General features: G+C 44.5%; 1 protein-coding gene across 2 annotated transcripts in view; it reads right to left on the bottom strand.

The window, feature by feature from the left end:
* VWA8 (von Willebrand factor A domain containing 8) overlaps positions 1–13,986 on the bottom strand; it is a 93,997-nt gene extending 80,011 nt beyond the window's left edge. For both annotated transcript variants that reach the window (XM_033154306.1, XM_033154305.1), the window contains exons 1-5: positions 13,747–13,986; positions 9,370–9,447; positions 6,194–6,324; positions 3,360–3,470; positions 1,084–1,251 (exon numbers count right to left, since the gene is read on the bottom strand). In XM_033154306.1, coding sequence (XP_033010197.1) covers positions 1,084–1,251; positions 3,360–3,470; positions 6,194–6,324; positions 9,370–9,447; positions 13,747–13,924 — 666 coding nt within the window. In that variant the 5' untranslated portion in view covers positions 13,925–13,986. The remainder of the gene's footprint in view (positions 1–1,083; positions 1,252–3,359; positions 3,471–6,193; positions 6,325–9,369; positions 9,448–13,746) is intronic.
* Positions 13,987–21,329: the final 7,343 nt, after the last annotated feature.

Here is a 21,329-nt window from a genome sequence, read left to right as displayed (position 1 = left end):
CTATTCAGAGTACCTAATGAAGAGCTGTTTGAACTGGACAAAAAATGACTTATAGATCTGGAAGACACGGAGCTTACACTCCTTCAGCTTCAATACAAATGCCAGTATTAACAAAACTGCATCTTGATTTTAGGATGTTAAAAGTCACTTTACACATTAGTGATCTGTTGCTTTCACAGTGAACCATAACCCTGAAAACATTAAAAAAAAAAAAAACTTCCTTAAAAAAAGGTGGGGCGAATGTCGGTACATGCCAAGGGAACCAGACAAAGAGCCAGTGTGGTGTAGTGGTTAAGAGCGGTAGTCTCGTAATCTGGTGAACCGGGTTCGTGCCTCCGCTCCTCCACATGCAGCTGCTGGGTGACCTTGGGCTAGTCACACACTTCTTTGAAGTCTCTCAGCCCCACTCACCTCACAGAGTGTTTGTTGTGGGGGGGGGGGAGGGAAAGGAGATTGTTAGCCGCTTTGAGACTCCGTAGGGTAGTGATAAAGCGGGATATCAAATCCAAACTCTTCTTCATCATTATCTGCAATCCCAGGTCAATGATTCATAAGAACAGAGCCATCCATGACTCGATCGAGGAATTGACCTGTACATGTAACAGAGACATGGCTGGGCATGGTAGCTGTGCCTGTTCTTGCCACTGCTTGTCCACCAGGTTTCTCTTACGCACAGCAACCCAGGTCGTTTGGCTGGGGAGGGAGGTTGCAGTGATTTTTAAGAAGTCATTAGTTTTCACCAACCTTCCTATTAGGGAGACCCAGTTTTCCGAGTGCAAGTTCTGGAAGTTGGGCAATAGGGGGGGTAGTACAGGATTCCTATTGGTGTACCGATCTCCCCGCTATTAGAAGCGTGTGTTGGATAGATATTGTGGTATTTAAGGGCAAACATGTTTAGAAATATAATGAAGAAAGGAAGAGTTCCATAGAGTAAAATGTTACTCGAGAGATCCAGCAGGGAAGGAGCAACTATAGAAAAAGCCACATAAAGAATAAGCCTTCTGGAAATCAAGGCTTCTCCAGCAACTTTTATTTTAGATCTAATGTTGTTTGGGATCTAATATTGATGGAACAACCCAATACCTTCAGCAGTTTGTCATAACGTTCCGCTGACATGAGAAAGCGGCCATCTTCAAGTTGCATCTCCCGGTTCTCCAGTAAATTGTTCAACACGGGCAAGACATTCCGCTCGGCCTTCTCCAAGCCTTCCAGAACCAAGATTCTACCTTCGGTGGCTGCTCGTACGGCACACTGCCCATCAAAACAAAATCAGCTTCAGAAGCAAAAACAGCTAAATGAGAGCCCACAAAACGAAAGCTAGGCTAAATATTTCCCACTGCACACATTTGCAGGACCGTATTCCCCTGTGAAAACGGGGAAGGAGTATCTGTCAACTTTCAGGGGAGAATGTGAATTGTAAGAATTGGGGGCCTTACCTTTACATACAGCATATTTTACTATAGCCTTGTTATTCCTGTCGAGATAGTGTTGCAGTAGGACAACTAAATGAAAGGACATTGTGGCACTGAGGCCACCTGTGCTCCAAGGTACTGCAATGGATCCAGGAGAACTGCCCCCCCTCCTTCCAAAGGAGAATGGCCCCTCTAGAGTAGGGGCCACACAAATATGCCAGTCAGAGGAACCACCCACCACAGCATCTCAGTGTTGACTAGATTAAGCTTCAGTTTATTGGCCCTCATCTAGTCCAGGGATGTCCAACAGGTCGATCGCGATCTACTGGTAGATCCCTGCTAGTTTTTGGTAGATCGCGGTCGATCTCTGGCTCCCTTTCCTTAGCGTCGCTAAAACTGACTCCTGCCCCACCCCCCTCCATTGTGGTTTTATCTCTGGAAGGGAAGACGGAGCTTTCTCTGTGCTGCTGTTTTCATCCATAGTGATCTTTTTGTGAGTGACTTTACCCCTTTGTCCCTTGCCCTTAACCCCCCCCAAAAAAGTTTTCTTAACCCCTAAAAAAGGGGTTTCTCCCCTACCCAAAAAAGCTCTAAAACTTTGAGCTGAACCCCTAAAAAAGGGGGCTTTCCTCCCTAAAAAAAGTTCAACAACTTTGAGCTGAACCCCCCCAAAAATGCCAATTATTAACTCTGAAAGTAGATTGCAGTCTCTTGAGAGCTGACCATCCCTGATCTAGTCTATTATCAGAACCAATAACTAATTCAAAATGCAAAGGAGAAATGTAGCTGTGTGTGTGATCAGCATATTGGTGCAAATGCACTACTAAACTCTGTACGATCCCACTCAGCAGTTTCATGTAGATGTTACACAGCATGGGGCAGGGGCAGAGCTGACTCCTGTGGGACCCCACACTGGAGAATCCCCAGAGCCAAGCATTGCTCCTCTAGGAACCACATTTTGGAGCCATCAATTCAAGCAGGAATGGAATCCCTGTAGCACAGGGCCCCCAAAACCCAAACTCAAACAGTCAACCCAGAAGGTTACTATGGTCAACAGTATCAAAAGTTACGAAGAGATCAAGGAGGATCCATGGAGTCACACTCTCTCTGTATCTCTCTCTCTCTCTCTCAACACAAGTCATCATGCGACGAACCCCCACCTCTCAATTACTAAAATCGTGTCCAAAAGGGTACAGTGGTGGAACCAACCCCCCTCCACTCGGTTCGCCTCAAAACAAACCCCTCTTGCTTCAAGGGCTTAATAGTAATGAGAGTCTTTTCCCAGCTTTCGTGGCCTGGTATCCTCAGTACTCTGGGTTACTTAAATGAACAACCTCTTGCCTACAGTAAAGGGCCTCCCTCAGATCGGATCCCCACTGTCTCGATTTGCCTCAACACTCTGGCAACCTCGTGGCACTCTAGGTTTTCACCATCTAACCCTTCTCTGTGCGACTCTAGGACACAAACTATCACCTCCCTTTCCTCAGGTAAGTTTTGCCCTTTCTTGAGTCCACACCTCTGTGAGATTTGATACCCTGCTGGACCAATAATGACGATTCCTCCTTGGCACCAAAAAGAACGGAACTTTATTTTCTTGAGAACATACCGTAGTTGTTTTAAAGATTCGTGCACTCACCATCTTAGTTGCTGTAATACAGAAACATCTTTCGATCCATAGTTTCATGTTAAACTCATCCTAACCTAAACCACCACTATCCTGGCCCCACACCCTTCTTCTTCCCTGTCTCCACACACACCCTCCCTCTTCTCCAAGGAAGTTTCCATATCAAAACCAGGCTTGAATTCCGGCTGAAATGGATCTAGGAAATCTGACTCCTCAAGAGCACCTGGATCTGGTTGGCAACCACGCTCTCAAGAACCTTGCCCAGAAATCATCAGTTCTCATCAAACTGACAATAAAGACCCGTGGCGATTATAGGTACTCACCTGATCAATGTAGTAAGCAGTCCCAGCTCGGATCTCTCTCCGCTGTTTGAGATCTGTTTCTGTTGTGTCCCTGGAGAGTGCAATGTACTCCACTTCTCGCTTGGTCAACTCCTGTAGGACATAGCACAATATTTGAAAACATACAGATTGCAATCAGCACAGCGTCACAGTAAACTATCCAACAGAGGCAGAGATACATCACTAAATGGTATAAAACTAAAGAGCAACACCATCTCTTGAGGCCCAGTTTAGTGCTCTCCCTCAATCAGCATGGTTGCATTTTATTTTTTATTTTTTTCGCAGGCCACTTCCTTATGAACATTTCCGAAACATTCAGCTTTAAATCACTTGGATGGATCAAAACAAAGTAAGGAGGCCTGCTAAAAGGAGAGATAAGAGAGAGACACCGAGGTAAAAAAGATCTTGCAATATGTTCCATCAGTGTGACTCATAGCATGACAGAGAGCAATAATCATAAACGTATAAACAGCATTGCTATTACTTCAGCATCATTAATAGTATTGTTGAAAACTTTGTTTCATTTGTGTTGTATTCCTTTGGGTACATATAAGTGAAAATGTGTTTGACTCTAGCACTTAATGGTTGCTCATGAAATGTTTTGGGAGCTGGAGGATCACAGTGCATTTCCTGAGTATGTGCCATTCATATAACATTTTAATGTATTTTAATATTTGTTGGAAGCCGCCCAGAGTGGCTGGGGAGACCCAGCCAGATGGGCGGGGTACAAATTTATTATTATTATTATTATTATTATTATTATTATTATTATTATTATTAATATTATTATTATTATATAAATGTTGGAACACAATGCAGAGTGACGCACTGCAATACAGTGGTGCCCCGCTAGACGAATGCCTCGCTAGACGAAAAACTCGCTAGACGAAGGCATTCGTCTAGCAGAAGGCAGCTCCTCAAGACGAAAAAGTCTATGGGGCTGCCTCGCAAGACGAAAATTTTTCATCTTTTTTATTTCATCTAGTGAAAGCGCGGCTTGCATTGCTGCTTCGCTAGATGAAAAACCCGCTAGACGAAAATTTTCGCAGGACGAATTATTTTCGTCTAGCGGGGCACCACTGTAATAGATTCAAGCAGGTAGCTGTGTTGGTCTGCCGTAGTCAAAATAAAATAAAACAATTCTATAAAAACATAGCTAAAAAGGCTCTTCTTAAAAACCTAAAAACTCCCTTAAAAGAATCAAGTCTTCAAAGACTTGAAGTAATTGCAGTAATAGACTTAGACAACAGAAGTTAAGCTATTCCTGCTCAGGTAGGGGTGCAGCTGGGCTACCAGTCAACGCTGATGGAAGGCACTCCATGCCACTGGGGCTACCTGAGCCTCAAGTAACAGCAAAGGATCCTGAATATCCCCAAGCTGCATACCTGCTCCCTCAGAGGGAGTGTAAGTCCATCAAGAGCAGGCAACCTCCCAGCCTTCTGGTCTAGGGAACCACCCAGTGCCTCAGTCTTATCTGGATTGAACCACAGCGTAGCAATGGCACCCCCCCACCCCCCAACTCAGACAGCCGCTCCAGTAGGATACCATGGTCAATGGTAGAAAAAGCCACTGAGAGGCTGAGGAGAATTAACAAGGACATGTTTCCCCTGTCTCTCTCCTGACAAAGGTCATCATACAGGGTGACCAAAGTGGTTTCTGTGCCAAAACCGGGTCTAAACCCCAGTTTGACTGTGTCAATAAAATAAATACACCAAATGTTTGGGGCAACAAACAATGAAAAAAACCCAGCTAGTAATAGTAATAGTAATAGTAATAATAATAATAATAGTTGTTGTTGTTGTTTTTATAAAGAATTTATTGGTATTTCCACACAAAACAACAAATAAAAAGCATACATACTACATAAAATACAAACACACTACAAAATACAAATAACAATCAAATAAAACTGATACATACCTAACACCCCACAGGAACACAGGAACACACCAATATGATTATTTTAACCTTATTTCAAATCTTACTTAGGGGACTTCCTCACGTTCTCTCTTCTGCGTTCAGTTCGAATTTACTTTAGTAACTTTGTAACTACTTTAACACTCATTAACAATTATTCTTAATCCTAATCTAACATCTTATCTAGTTGTTGTTGTTTTATTTATACCCAGCCACTCTGGGCGGGTTACAGCACATATAAAAAAATTGTAAAACATCAGACATTAAAAATTTCTCAATACAGGGCTGCATTCAGATGTCTTCTAAAAGTCAGATGGTTGTTTATTTCCTTGACATCTGATGGGAGGGCATTCCACAGGGAGGGGGCCACTGCCGAGAAGGCCCTCAGCCTGGTTCCCTGTAACTTTGCTTCTCGCAGGGAGGGAACGAGCAGAAGACCCTCAGAGGAGGACCTCAGTGTCTGGGCTGAGTGATGGGGGTGGAGATGCTCCTTCGGGTATATTGGGCCAAGGCTGTTTAGAGATTTAAAGGTCAGCACCAAGACTTTGAATTGTGCTCAGAAATGCACTGGGAGCCAATGAAGATCCATCAGGACTGGTGTTATATGGTCCCAGCAGCCACTCCCAGTCACCGGTCTAGAAACTCAGCTGTAGTATGTTCTTGGTTTGATTCAAAGGCTTCAAAATTGGGAAGTAACTCTAAACAATCCTTGATCACCAAATATACTTTCTGCACACCGGGATGGACACTTTACAGGGCCTTCTGCCAGAAATCCAAAAAGATACTCTCCCAGGCTACGTGTCTCTTAGACTGCTAAACATTACTACACCGAAACCTAAGAATTACTAATGTCCACTCCAGTTTCCAAATGAAAATTAAGCCTCTCTCCCCAAACTTACCAAGTACTGCATAGCAATCGATCGCCGAAGAGGCCCAGGTGGTCCTATAAGAAAGACGTCTTGGCCCAAAAGGTCTTTTTGCATGATCCATCTTAAATGCTGAATTACAGACTGAGCCACAGAGTCTGAAACTGAATGAGAAAAGCGTGGACTTTGGTCTAAATTAAGAATTTACTTTTTTTATATATAAAATTTTATTTTCTACAGTAAACAACGAATACAAACGAAAAGCCATAACAACAATAACAATAAACAAAGAAACACAACAAACAAATTAAAACAACAATAAAAATAATAAATGGAAAAATACATACCTAACAAAAACAGGAACACAAAATAAATCCTTATTTACTACTACTAAATTGGTAACTTTGTAACTATTTTCTGAAACATTCATCATCATTCTTAATATACTATAAACATACCGGCTAACCATATATAATTCATTTCTTAAACTACATAACCTTAAACATTACTAAACAAACCTAAGCCATTTATAACATCACTTCTTATATACTATTTTGTATAACGTCACCTAGCTAAAGCCATTTAAACAAACTGGTTCTGCTTCAAATATCTAATTTTTCACGATTTATTAAGTAGTCCTTGAATTTCTTCCAATCTTGTTGGACTCTCTCCTCCCTCTGGTCTCGGAGTCTCGCGGTCAGTTCAGCAAGTTCCATAAAGTCCATCAACTTCATTTGCCATTCTTCGCCTTTCCATTTTCTTGCAAATAAAATTCTAGCAGCTGTTGTGACATACATAAAGAACACTCTGTCCTGACTGGGTATCTCATGATTCTAAATTAAGAATTTACAAAAAAAATATTTTTAAATTCCGAAGCACCTTTAATAGTTTTGATACTGCTCTTCAATTTCTGAATTAATCTTTCTAGCCTCACTGCTTAGAGGTCCTTTTTTCAGAATACAAACATTTCATATCTATTGAAGTTCAAACCAATGCAACTGACTGTGTCCGGGATGCATAAAATGGAACAGAAAATTAAATTAATTTTAATTAATGGGCTACAGCTCCCATAATTCCTGACTGCTGGCCATGCTGGCTAAGGCTGATGGGAGCTGGAGTTAAATTAATAAAAGGAAGTGCCATCTAGGGCAGGCTTCCTCAACCTCGGCCCTCCAGATGTTTCTGGCCTACAACTCCCATGATCCCTAGCTAGCAGGACCAGTGGCCAGGGAAGATGGGAATTGTAGTCTCAAAACATCTGGAGGGCCAAGGTTGAGGAAGCCTGATCTAGAGTCTTGAGTTTAAAGGCGAGGCAGCGGGTGAGCTAGGTTAAGATTTTCCTCCGGCTGGACATTTGATTAAACTTTAAGGCGTCTCAAGACTGTTAGGCAACTAAACAAACAAATAAGTAATCTCTGCTCATCGCTGGAAGTCCCTGGATAGACTTTAGCACATCATTTCTGCCAGCACTCACAAGATACTTACGAAGGTGAAATGAGAGTAACACAAAGGCAGCTCTTTTAGCTTCTTGGGGGTACAAATGAGACAAATACAAGAGAGTGTCTTCTCGGGAATGGCCATCGAGCTATTGCAGCGATAGCCAATGTAGTGGACTCCCTCTCAAGGTTGCTGGGCTACAGCTCCCATCATTCCTGACTGCTGGCCATGCTGGCTGATGGGAGCTGGAGTTAAATCACCTCTGAAGAGCACCATGTTGGCTACCCCTGGGCTATGCAAGGTGCTGTAGTCCCCGGAAAAGACCAATGCTGGCTTTTTTCTATTCTCCACATGGCTCATTCTCTCTTACGTGTGAGCTTCCTTTGCCAGGCTTTTGTTGTTGTTGTTCAGTTGTTCAGTCGTGTCCAACTCTTCGTGACCCCATGGACCAGAGCACGCTAGGCACCCCTATCCTCCACTGCCTCCCGCAGTTTGGCCAAACTCATGCTAGTCGCTTCGAGAACACTGTCCAACCATCTCATCCTCTGTCGTCCCCTTCTCCTTGTTCCCTCCATCTTCCCCAACATCAGGGTCTTTTCCAGGGAGTCTTCTCTTCTCATGAGGTGGCCAAAGTACTGGAGCCTCAACTTCAGGATCTGTCCTTCCAGTGAGCACTCAGGGCTGATTTCTTTAAGGATGGATAAGTTTGATCTTTTTGCAGTCCATGGGTCCCAAGAGTCCCATGGCTTAGGCACGGTTAATGCACAACAGGGATTTGAAAACAGCTTTAAATGCTGGTGTGGCATCCCTGGGGTCCCCTGGAGCAGATCTACCCTGCACATCTTGCTGTTCTCGGCATGGTGTAGCCAGAAGCCGGGACTTCTCAGCAGGGGGCAGGGGGCTTGTTCACATTAAACCATAATGAACCATTAAGTACGGCTTAACATGATGTGTGATCACAGCCAGCATCAGAAGCCCAAGAGCAGTTTACTTGCTATGCAACTCCACGCTCCTGGTACATTTCACATTAATAAATTTAGCTAGTTCTATTTTTAGTTACGGTTTGAAGAAAAGAAATTGGATCAGATTTAAGAGACACCTAAAATAGAAAGAAAACTCGAGAATGCAAAACAACCTGTCAGATAGGAACAGAACATTAATGCATCAAGAATACCCCCAAAACCTCAGGGCCACAGACCCTACGGACACAAGGGCATTCAATGCACTTTTCAATACTATAACCAGCTCTTACAAAATTTCACTATTTCCTTTATATGAAATAACAAGAGCATAGAAAGGCTTGTAGGTAGGAATTGGCAAATATGTTTAGTTGATCTTACAGTTTTATTTTACTAGTGCTCAGCTTAACGTAAAGTAATTATCCATTACTAATGAAGGCAAGCAAAAAAATGTTATCTTCCCAGACTTTCTCCATCTCGCATTTCCTTTTATCTTTCCTCCTTCTCTCCATCCTGTAGTAATCAAACTCTTCTAATATTTATTTAACTATTTGCAGGCTGCCTTATAGTCAAATCCTGCCAAGCTGGCTTCTGACATAAATTCACAGTATAACATCAAAAAGCTTTTAAAAAAATCAATTACAGATTAATTGTTTTTAATGATTTCTTTCTATTTTTAGCGAATCTTGTTCTTATCTGTAAGCTGCCTTGAGATGGTCAGGGAGAAGGGTGGGGTGAAAATAAATTTTAAAATCATTATTATTATTCATATATGTTTAACCAGCTGGGTATTAGAAGAATATTGTTTCTTACTGTGGTTCACTGGGACAAGTTCTGGATTTCTTGGAATTTTGAGTTTGTATGACACATCTCCAATAGTAACAGTATCACCTGAAAAGAAAAGGGAGAACTGTCACTGATTGCTAACTATATATTTATTTTTTTATTCCCCGCCCATCTGGCTGGGTTTCCCCAGCCACTCTGGACGGCTTCCAACAGGATGTTAAAATACAATAATCTATTAAACATCAAAAGCTTCCCTAAACAGGGCTGCTTTCAGGTGTCTTCTAAAAGTCTGCTAGTTGTTTTTCTCTTTGACATCTGGTGGGAGGGTGTTCCACAGGGCGGGTGCCTCTACCGAGAAGGCCCTCTGTCTGGTTCCCTGTAACTTGGCTTCTCGCAGCAAGGGAACAGCCAGAAGGCCCTCAGCGCTGGACCTCAGTGTCCAAGCAGAACGGTGGGGGTGGAGACGCTCCTTCAGGTATACTGGACCGAGGCCATTTGATACAATCATTACAAATCTAACACAGCCTACAAAGAGAAAGGCGTTTGCTCATTCAGGCACATAATATTTTCTGAACCTTCCTGCAGGCATGACACAAGATGGCATTTTAACCATAAAATCTTTGTTATAGCCTTTGCTCTCTGTGTCAATAGTTGCAATAGTAAACCTTTGTACAGAGTAGCAAACCTAGTACGTATATCTACCTTCCAACTCCTGGCCTTTGCAACCCCAATAACTTTAGAAAAGGGACACATGTAAATTGATAGCTGCATCAACCACTTTGCAGAGATTCTACAAAAAAAGGTCATTCATTCAAGTTGTGATACTTAACATTTTATTTAAAGGTGTGGGGTTGGATCCAGGCTTAGTCATGCTTAGCACAGCCCCACTCAAATCTAGTTTAAACCATATAGATCTATTTTAAGCATTATTACACCTGAGTCCTGGCAAGCTGAAATTGTGTAATTAAATGCACACAAGAATTTCCCAGCATGGAAACAGCTTTTAAGCTCTCTGCCTTGCTTTCTGGGCAAGGTCCACTCAATGCTCCCGCTCCAGGATGCTGGGGGTGGGGGCAGTTCCAAGGGTTTGAAGCCCTGTGTGAGATGCCTTCGGCATCATGTAGGCTACCCAAAACCCAATGGCTAGGTTGCAATCAGGTAAGGAGAAAACTGAAATAGGGCGTGTGGCAACAGTGTCCTCAATGAAACACACATGACAAACTTCCCACCAAAAAATAAGCACTAAAAAGCATCCACACCAGCAGCAGCTACAGATGACAAACGGTTTGTTTTTCCTTATTGGGATATCCACAGAATGAGAATATCAGTATTTTATTTGGGGGGGGGGCGGTTGTAGGTTGGCATTTTGATGAGGAGAATGCCACATGGAGAACAAGAAAAGCATGTATACCTCACATCCACTTCAAACTACTGTGTGTGTATAAAGGTAAAAGTAAAGGTACCTCTGACCGTTAGGTCCAGTCGCGGACGACTCTGAGGTTGCGGCGCTCATCTCGTTCTATAGGCTGAGGGAGCCGGCGTTTGTCCTCAGACAGCTTCCAGGTCATGTGGCCATGACTAAGCCGCTTCTGGCGAACCAGAGCAGCACACGGAAATGCTGTTTACCTTCCCGCCGGAGTGGTACCTATTTATCTACTTGCACTTTGACGTGCTTTTGAACTGCTAGGTGGGCAGGAGCTGGGACCGAACAACGGGAGCTCACCCCGTCTCAGGGATTCGAACCACCAACCTTCTGATCGGCAAGCCCTAGGCTCTGTGGTTTAGACCACAGCGCCACCCGTGTGTATAGTACACCCTATTATCTATTGTGATTATGATTTTTTTTTCATATTAAACAAGCAGAGCAAGTTCTGTGCTAAGCACCTGTAGATATGGCAGGTAATAAACATCTAAATACATTTTGCAAGAGCAGTGACTTGCAGCAAGCACCCTGCAAGTGTGGTTTTCTCAGTCATTCCAAGAGGGGCAGAATAGACCCCAAAAGCTGTAAGAGTAAAAACATTTATTTTTTCACTAAATTAAGGAGGGGGGCTCTGAAATACCACATGGCAATCACAGCTCATTATAGCTGAGAACATCATGGTGTAATGGAAGACTGACATACAAGTTTTATTGTTGTTTTCAGTGCTTCTGGGATGCATATGTGGCCATAGTGAAGCTAAAGAGAGGGCAGGGATATTTAGGGCTCAATCATTAGATTCTCAAGTGATAAATGGGAGAATGTTATACAAATCTCTGTTTGATCATGGGGCAAACATATCCCATTTCAACCATTTTAGGATTTAATTATCTTTCCTGCCTGTCAGCTGTAAATTGTTTTATACTCATTTCTCCTTTCAAAAATTGTTACTTCATAACACTAGGGTTAACTACTCATTTTGAATATGTTCTTTAAAGTCAGCTGTTGTTAGTTTTCTCTAATAATGTTTTTAATGCAACATAAATGAATCTGAGTTTCTGCGAGACAGTTTCAGGGGGAAACCAGCAAAAAATTAACTAAAAGGACTTTGATCAAAACTGATGCTGTTGGGCAACTGGGTGATAAACACGAATCTTGCTGTGGAAATACTTATTACCAGGTTTTTAAAAAGCAAGAGATAAGGAAAAGCTCAGAAATCCTTAGTGCGCCTGGGAGACAACAAGGTATTTACACTGAGAGTGAAAAATGGGCAAACCACTCTCCCAACAAGATGTTATGATCACAACCCCAGCAGAAGTACAATGAAAAGCATGCAAGACTACTGTCAAAAAGGAGATACTCATCAAAGATGTCATACAGAGCTGAGCTAAACACATAGAAAAGGTTCCCATATAGAAGCTTAGAACATTGTCAAAACAGAAACAGGAACACTTTAATCAAAATAAATGTGATAGAAAATCAAAGCTGAGAGATCATCCAAAACACATGTATGTGGCAGTAAGTTCCACTAAAAATCAGGGTCACTTATGACCACATTTAAAATATACTAGTGTGTTAAACCTAGACCTCAAAAACAGGTTAAACAGTTTTATTATCTGCAAACCAAAATAATAAAAGTGGTACAGAATCGTATAGTTTGCTTTTATATTATACTGGAATATGGAGCATCTAAGTAAATTTATTATGGGAAATTAAGAGCAAGGCTGCAATTCTGTGTACCTCATAGAATTGTAGAGTTGGAAGGGACCGTAAGGGTCCTCTAGCCCAACCCCCTGCAATGCAGGAATCTCAGCTAGAAGGAAATCCCACCAAAGTAGAACCACAATAAAGGATCTAATAAAAGTAGCGTAAAAGTAGTGTTAATGTGTTGTAAACCACTTTTGAGGTTTTTTTCCCCTTAGAAATATAAAGTGGTATAGAAATGAAATAACTAATGATATTGATGAAGATATAGTCTCATGCCCAGCCTTTCTCAACCTCTGGTCCCCAGATGTTGTTGGATTACAACTCCCATCATCCCTAGCTAGCAGGACCTGTTACTGCCAGCCTGGGGGAGGGGGGCTATTTCCTATTTATCCATGTGGCCTATTTTTCCAGTTCCTTGTAGAATTTGTAGCTTTTGTTTACTTTATTTCAACAGAAGGAGCCCAGTCATGTCAATAACAACTCCTATTATTATTTTTACGGCGTAAAGGAAAAAGGCAAAGCATAATAGCTCCCGTTGGAATGGCAGAAGACTTAAAGGGGAAACAGGGTTTAGAAAAAAAAGGATGTTGTGTTTCCACAGATGCTGCTAGAAAGCCAGCAAGCAGGTTGCTTCTCCCCCAAGGATTTTATTCTGTGAACCACCCTGACACCCCCCCCCCCCGGGGAGGTATATAAATTCAATTAATAATAGTAATAATAATAATTTGCTGGCGCAGAGCGGTGTGTGGCGGTTCCATTGGAAGGGCTGAAGCACTCTTGGAATAGCAACCCCACAAAACAGCCTTTAAAAACACCCTTTGGGAGCAGAAGTTTAATCTCACTGTAAACCATAGCTGTCAGCTTTTCCCTTTTCTCGCGAGGAATCCTATTCGGAAAAGGGGAATTTTCCTTAAAAAGGGTAAAAAGTTGACAGCTATGCTGTAAACATGTGGTACAGCGACAATAAAGTATTTCTATTTCTAGAAGTCACCCGGGCCGAACTCTTCTCGTGGCGGTGAGTCCCATAAGCTCACTCAGCCACGGGAAAGGAAGATCAGAAACGGAGGGCCAGAGGGGTACCGTTGCCCCATCAGCCTTTTCCGTCTCAACCTTGCGGGAAGACTCCGATCCTGTGGGATCCTCTGGATCCCCAGGCCTGCCGCCAAGAGGCGACCCGGAAAAGACCCGGCTCCCAAAGACCCCGCTCGGCTATGGGGTGACCTTGGCGCCGCAGCCGGCGGAGGCCCGTGAAGGCGCCCTCTCGGCCCCGCCGTTACCTTCGGCCTTGCCGGTCGAGTGCAGAAGCCGGGCCCGGCCGGTGCGGACGCTCCCGGCGCCGCCGCTTCCCGACGCCGCCACCTGTCGCAGGAGCAGCCGGACCCGCCTGGCCGCCGCCGAAGCCCCGCACACCCCGCAGGCGCCGGCGCCGCCGAGGAAGAGCACCCGCGACGGCATGGCCCGGCCGGCCTGACAGGAGGAAGAGCCGGAGAGCAGCGTCGCTGGGGGACCGGTGCGGCAGATGCACAGCGTCCCCGCGGAAACAGCGCCCGACGCTCTGAGGGCCGGGCCGGGGCGGGGCGGCGGAAGGGGCTTCTCTCTCGCCGGCTGGCTAGCTGGCTGCTGCCTCCCTCCGCCTCGGCGGCTTCCCCAATGTAGGGAGCGTGGCCAATATTACTATTATTTACGGGTGTGAAAACACTCGCCCCTCGCGGCCACGTTTGGCTCAAGAAGGTCCCGCTTTGCAGAGCAGCCGGCCTGAGCTCGGGAGCCGCTTCTGCAATTTGTGCAAGAGCTGCGCGCCTCGTCTTTTCATTCCTGCTTTGAGAGAACTGGACTTGAGAAAGGGTGGTCTCCAGTGCCGGATTTACCTATAAACTGAACAAGATATAGTTTAGGGCCCCACTCTCTTGGGCTCCCCCCAAAAAATTACCCCCGTATCGTTCCAATTTTTAGTATATGTGCTGCCGAGGCGAGCACGGGGGCCCCCAAAAAAATTTAAAGGAAAAAAAACCTGGATGTACATTTTCAAAATATAAGATAAAAAAACAAAATAAAACCTACATACAACAACAGTGTTTTGTGTTGTGCAGGCTCCTGTGATGTAAGTAATGGGCCAAAGTGAGGTGGCCAAAGTACTGGAGCCTCAACTTCAGGATCTGTCCTTCCAGTGAGCACTCAGGGCTGATTTCTTTAAGAATGGATAGGTTTGATCTTCTTGCAGTCCATGGGACTCTCAAGAGTCTCCTCCAGCACCATAATTCAAAAGCATCAATTCTTCGGCGATCAGCCTTCTTTATGGTCCACCTCTCACTTCCGTACATTACTACTGGGAAAACCATAGCTTTAACTATACGGACCTTTGTCGGCAAGGTGATGTCTTTGCTTTTTAAGATGCTGTCTAGGTTTGTCATTGCTTTTCTCCCAAGAAGCAGGCGTCTTCTAATTTCGTGACTGCTGTCACCATCTGCAGTGATCATGGAGCCCAAGAAAGTAAAATCTCTCACTGCCTCCATTTCTTCCCCTTCTATTTGCCAGGAGGTGATGGGACCAGTGGCCATGATCTTAGTTTTTTTGATGTTGAGCTTCATACCATATTTTGCGCTTTCCTCTTTCACCCTCATTAAAAGGTTCTTTAATTCCTCCTCACTTTCTGCCAGGTTGTATCATCAGCATATCTGAGGTTGTTGATATTTTTTCCAGCAATCTTAATTCCGGTTTGGGATTCATCCAGCCCAGCCTTTCGCATGATGAATTCTTCATATAAGTTACATAGGCAGGGAGACAATATACAGCCTTGTCGTACTCCTTTCCCAATAAGTACATAGGGTTGGTTAAATGGTCCTGTTGAGGACATCTGTAGGCTGTGCACACACTGTGTTATCCCACACTTTCCAGCGGATTTCCCCATCATTTTCCTTATTGCAAAAAGTCCAGTCCTTAGGGGACACTCGTTTGTTGCACAAGACCTCGAAATAGCACTAGAACAGCACAAGCTGAATTTGCTGGTATGCGATTGAATTACACCTGAGAACCGAACTGGAAGAAGCCTCCTGTCCTGAGCAGGCATGCATAGGATTGCGCTCTAAGCTGTTTTGACATCTGTATCATGCCAGGCCCTCCCAGCCTCAAGCCTTTCCTTAATAAGTATTCCAAAGAGATGTTGTCATTTGTTATTTTATGTGTTGGTACATGCCACCTAAATTGCAGCTGGCTTGGGACTAAGGGCTTTTAAAGCCCTTCCTGCCACATCTAATTTCCCATTAATCAGCTTTGATTGTCTGCAGAAAATAAGTTTCAAGATGCCCAGAAGATGAGACAATTTATCTACTTTGCATGCCAGGAAATAATGGCCATAACAATATTACAGAAACTCTGAAGTTGTAGATCAGATCCCTAATGTAATAAAAGTCTGTTGCCGCATAGTTCATTTGGAGGCAGAGTGCCATATAAGCTATTTGCCCATCAATTGCTTTCTCAACTAGGGTTGCTTTTGCTGCTGTGCAAAACACTTACCTTCTAATGATCTAACTTTTGCTTAATGGTGCTGCAGGGCAGTAGACATTTAACCACCAGCAACATTTGCTGCTTCAGATTTCAAACACAGATGAATGCATTTTGTTTCGACAGCATGCGTAGGAAAGTTTGTGCTTTCACACGGATTTTGTACATCACAGATTTTCATATAAAAAGAAGTGTTACAAATGTGAATCAAATATTGCTTTAATGGGGCCCCCCAAATTCAATGCATATACCTTTAGAACTACAAAATGCAAGTGGCGATACAAATCAATCTACCGTAACGTATTTCATCGAACAGCACACATTCAAAAAAGAACAAATAATTAAAATGAAACTTTTAAAACAGTGTAGTCCTTTGAAAACTATTAACACAGACTAATCCACAGGGTGAAATCCTGGCTTCATGCAGGCCTTTCCCCCTCACATGCTCTGATTTTCCTACATAGATTTCATCAGGTCAAACGTGCACATGGATCTTCGATCATCTCTGCACAGGGTGAGAAAAGATTGTTGGTGATGACTTCGTGTCGGGGTGGAGAACCTTCTTGCAGCCCCAGGGCCACATTCTTCCATGAGGAACCTTCCAGCAGGGGCGTAGCAAGGTGTGTGTGTGTGTAGGGGGTGGTCCGCCCCATGTTCCATAATGGAGGGGGTGACAAATTATCAAGGAACAATTACTGCCCTACTACGGCGGTTCATAAAAAAACCCTTTTTTTAAAATGCCTGCTCCAAAGGTCTTATCTTACTATACTAGGAATTATATAGCTATATACGAAATTTCATGCATATCGGTTAATATCTTGACCTTCCTCCACCAAAATAGCTGTTTACTTGGCTGTTTTCCTATGTCGTGAAGGCTGAAATTTCAGTTCAGTGGAGCACTTACTGTTCCCAACCCTAACCCTGTGGAAAGTCAACTAATTAGACTTTAATTTGATATTGAGATGTTTTTAGGAGGTAATTTAATTATTGTTTGATTTTATACCAATGTTACGTACCTGATGTTAGCCACCCTGAGCCCGACTTCAGCTGGGATATAAATAAAAGTTTTATTATTATTATTACTTGTTATTATTTCTTTGTAAGAAAATATGAAATAATGTAAAACCATTTTTTGGGGGGGGATCAATGGGGGGGTTTGACAAGAAATTTTCCGCACCGGGTACCACCTGACCTTCCTACGCCTCTGCCTTCCAGGACTGCATGCTAGCAATGGATGAGGGCAGAGTCAGAACCACCCCACCCTTTCTTCTCATGCATGCAAGCACACACACACAACCCATCCATCTATCCATTGCATTTCTCTCTCTTTCTTTCTCCCTTTCCTGTTCCTTCCCCGTCCCAACTATCTCCACTCCTCAGCTGTGCCTTGACAAAGCAAGTAATTTTAAAAGTAACAGTTCCACCAGGGTAGAATTGGGGGAGGACCACAGTGTGAGTGGTTGGGAAGAAGAAGAAGAAGAAGAAGAAGAAGAAGAAGAAGAAGAAGAAGAAGAAGAGTTTGGATTTGATATCCCGCTTTTCACTACCCGAAGGAGTCTCAAAGCGGCTAACATTCTCCTTTCCCTTCCTCCCCCACAACAAACACTCTGTGAGGTGAGTGGGGCTGAGAGACTTCAGAGAAGTGTGACTAGCCCAAGGTCACCCAGCAGCTGCATGTGGAGGAGCGGGGACGCGAACCCGGTTCACCAGATTACGAGTCCACTGTTCTTAACCACTACACCACACTGGTATACCTTTCCCTTCCAAGCTGCAACTCATTCCCAAAGTGACTTCCACACAACATAAAGTTCACGTGCATACAGAGGTATACTTTCCCCACGTGGTGGTGTACTTATTTCTGTACAAAAATAATATCCGTATGACAACTTCAAAACATGAAGTTCCCCTTAGTCATCTAATTAAATGACTCACTGGTATTATATGATCTATGTGCAAATTTGGGGGAAAGAACTGGGTGGTTTTTCCAGGTGCAATCCATAATCTGGAGCTTTTTCTGCCTCTGTTGACAGCGAATCCCTTTTCCATCTGTGTGACTCCTAAAGTATGCGGCTTTGAGAGAAATATGTGGGGATTACGAGCATTTCAAGGTTTTACCTTTCCCCATTTCTGTCACACATAAATGGTATACCTGGTTGGAAAAAGAAAACTTTGATGCGTTAAGATCTGTCAGAATGACCTCATGTTTCTTTCTCTTCAAGCATTTCCCTTGCTCACATCCCCTTTCCATTTCTGCAGCTGCTTGTAAAAAAAAAAACTCATCACAAGCGTATTTATAACTCTCGTTCTTACCGGTACACCTTTGGTCCCTACCCTGCACTCAGCTCTCACCTGTGGCTCATAGAAGCTGTCAGCAGGTGACAGCAGCTTTGACCAGCCTGTTAAGGTGGGTTGGGGACTTCCCCTGCATGCGAAGGGTTGAGGGGACATGATCCATAGTGAATCCAATGGTTTAGAAGGCAACTTCTGCACGTGCTGCAGAGGGAACTTGTTCACCTGGGGAGGGAGTCCATCTAGGACAGGGTCAGCAAACTTTTTCAGCAGGGGGCTGGTCCACTGTCCCTCAGACCTTGTTGGGGGCCGGACAATATTTTGGAAAAAAATAATAATGAGCGAATTCCTATGCCCCACAAATAACCCAGAGATGCATTTTAAATAAAGGCACACATTCTACTCATAAAAACACCAGGCAGGCCCCACAAATAACCCAGAGATGCATTTTAAATAAAAGGACACATTCTACTCATGTAAAAACACGCTGATTCCCGGACTGTCCACGGACCGGATTTAGAAGGCGATTGGGCCGCATCTGGTCCCCGGGCCCTAGTTTGCCTACCCGTGATCTAGGAGAAAGATAACTGATCCTAAACCTCTGCTGTCTTGCAGGATATCTTCGGGAGAAGAAGAGTAAACCCCACACAAATCCGGAATCAAGTCCCTAAGACAGTTGGATGGTGCCTGGTCTGCCTCCCTCCGGCAACTCTTGCAGCCAAGCTGGTGCCATATCGCTCTGCTTTTCTTTGGACACCAGTGAGGCCAAGATGGGGTCTTGTCATCTGAGCAGCCCAGGACCTCCATACATACTAGAGGTCACTTTGGTCCTGCTAACACAGCAGTTTGACTTCACAACCCAGAGGCACACTCCATTGTCTCTCGAGACAGATGGATGGCTACTGCTGCTAAATTACTTCTGTGGCCAGTATAGAATATGTATATCATCGTTTTTTATTATTATTTAATTTACGGGATTTCAAAAAAGAATTTTAACTATTTTCATTAAACTTTAGGTAATTAAACAACTGGTGGCCTTTTAAACTGGGGAATGTTGCTTTTGTTGTTGTTGCTAAGTTATGTTTTTTGTGTGTGTGTTTTCAAGATCAAACCTATCCTTTCTCAAAAAAATGAGCCCTGAGTGCTCACTAGAAGGACAGATCCTGAAGTTGAGGCTCCAGTACTTTGGCCACCTCGTGAGAAGAGAAGACTCCCTAGAAAAGACCCTGATGTTGGGAAAGATGGAGGGCACAAGGAGAAGGGGACGACAGAGGATGAGATGGTTGGACAGTGTTCTTGAAGCTACTAACATGAGTTTGGCCAAACTGCGAGAGGCAGTGAAGGATAGGCGTGCCTGGCGTGCTCTGGTCCATGGGGTCACGAAGAGTCGGACACGACTGAATGACTGAACAACAACAACAAACTGCCCTGTGGTCCTTGGATGAAGGGTGGTAATAAAACAGCATTTCAGCCACAGGCATAACCACACAGAATAATTTCAGTTACAGGTGGGTAGCCGTGTTGGTCTGCCATAGTCGAAACAAAATAGGAAATTCTTTCCAGTAGCACCTTAGAGACCAACTGAGTTTGTTCTTGGTATGAGCTTTCGTGTGCATGCACACTTCTTCAGAATAATTTCAGTTAGAGTTACCATTCCTCTGCGTCTAATCAATCCATGACATTTGCTTTGCCGTGGGAAATCGGGTTCTACCTTGAGTAAGAGCACGTGTTGCGGTCAGGCCTGGCAAGACACCTCCCTGTCCAGTGGGGTGGGGCCGCTAGCCGGCCTTAGCTGCAATAGGGTCAGGAGGTGTTGCTGGGCAAAGATAAATGTAGCAACTTGTGATGGACAGCCCAGCGTCCTTTATATTGCTCTGCACGCAGGGTGATCTTCCTCTTGGCTGCATGCTTTCGATCACCCCCTCCCCCCCTCTTTTCACAGGCCTCTGTTTTGACCTTGCAACTGCCTGTCATGGGGTCACCTGCTTTTGGGGCAGGGGCCCAGTAGGAATTTTTCCATTTGGCCGATTGGCTGTTGCCATCTGGTTTTCGCCTACTGCAGTAGCAACTAGTCCATAGCTGTCAAGTTTCGGATTTGAAAATAAGGGATTAGCAGTCTCACCTATCCCGGGGACAGTCACATGTCAGTGGTGGGCGGAGCCAGAAGCAAAAGTGGGCGGAGCAGCAATGAAAACTCCAAGCGGGCTCGGGCTTGGAGCGGAGCAAAGAGGAGGGCAGCCAGCAAAGAGGAAGGCAGCCATGTGCTCCTCACGATGGAGCCCCATCGTCTTCTTGTCTGATCCCATCAAAACAGGACAGGAAGCAGCAGCTGCTCAAAGGCAGCCAGGCTCCGCCCGCCAGCTAACCCTATTGGCCGGCTGAGGGGCTCGGCGGCAACAGATAGGGGCTGATGCAGGGGGAGGAATACACCCCCCTGTAAGCACGGGAAACGGCTCCCACTTGCTTTGAGGGCTGAGGCTTTTCTCTCCAAGTAGGCGAGGTCTTCCCACCCAGTCCCTGGCCAGCAGGGGAGGAGCTGCTTCCATTAAAAACGGGAAATTTAAGGGAAATAAAAAATAAGGGAGAGCAGCGGGAAACTGCTTGAAATAAGGGGGAATCCCGGGGAAAACGGGATACTTGACAGCACTGAACTAGTCACAACTTGTAAGGTTGGCGGTTAGGCATTGGTTATTGTGTTGATTACTGGAGGGGTGGTGCCCCCCTCCAGTATCATGGTGATGATGGTACAGGGAATTCCGTTAAAGGAATCCGGCGGCTCTTTATGCTTTGTCCGAACCCCCGGTAGGGGATAGGGCCGTGGCCAGAGCCCCCGGGACCTCTGGGGAGAGGGAAGCTTTGCCCCCAGCCTCCTTAACTCTCCTCAGTTGGCATTCTCCCGACGCTGGCCGAACGTCAGCTCTGTCCTGGCGGACAGCTAGTCTGAACCAATGCCTATGCAACCACTCACAGAATTTGTATTTGAATGAAGTTGCGGCCTAAATTATTGCCAAAACCCAAACAAAATTGATGTCTCCAGTGTGAATTCTTTGGGGGGGGGGTGGCTTTAGGA

Source organism: Lacerta agilis, chromosome 7 (genome assembly GCF_009819535.1).
Source record: "Lacerta agilis isolate rLacAgi1 chromosome 7, rLacAgi1.pri, whole genome shotgun sequence".
Taxonomy (NCBI): Eukaryota; Metazoa; Chordata; class Lepidosauria; order Squamata; family Lacertidae; genus Lacerta; species Lacerta agilis.
Note: the sequence above shows the minus strand (reverse complement) of the source record. Positions and strands in the feature narration are given on the sequence as shown.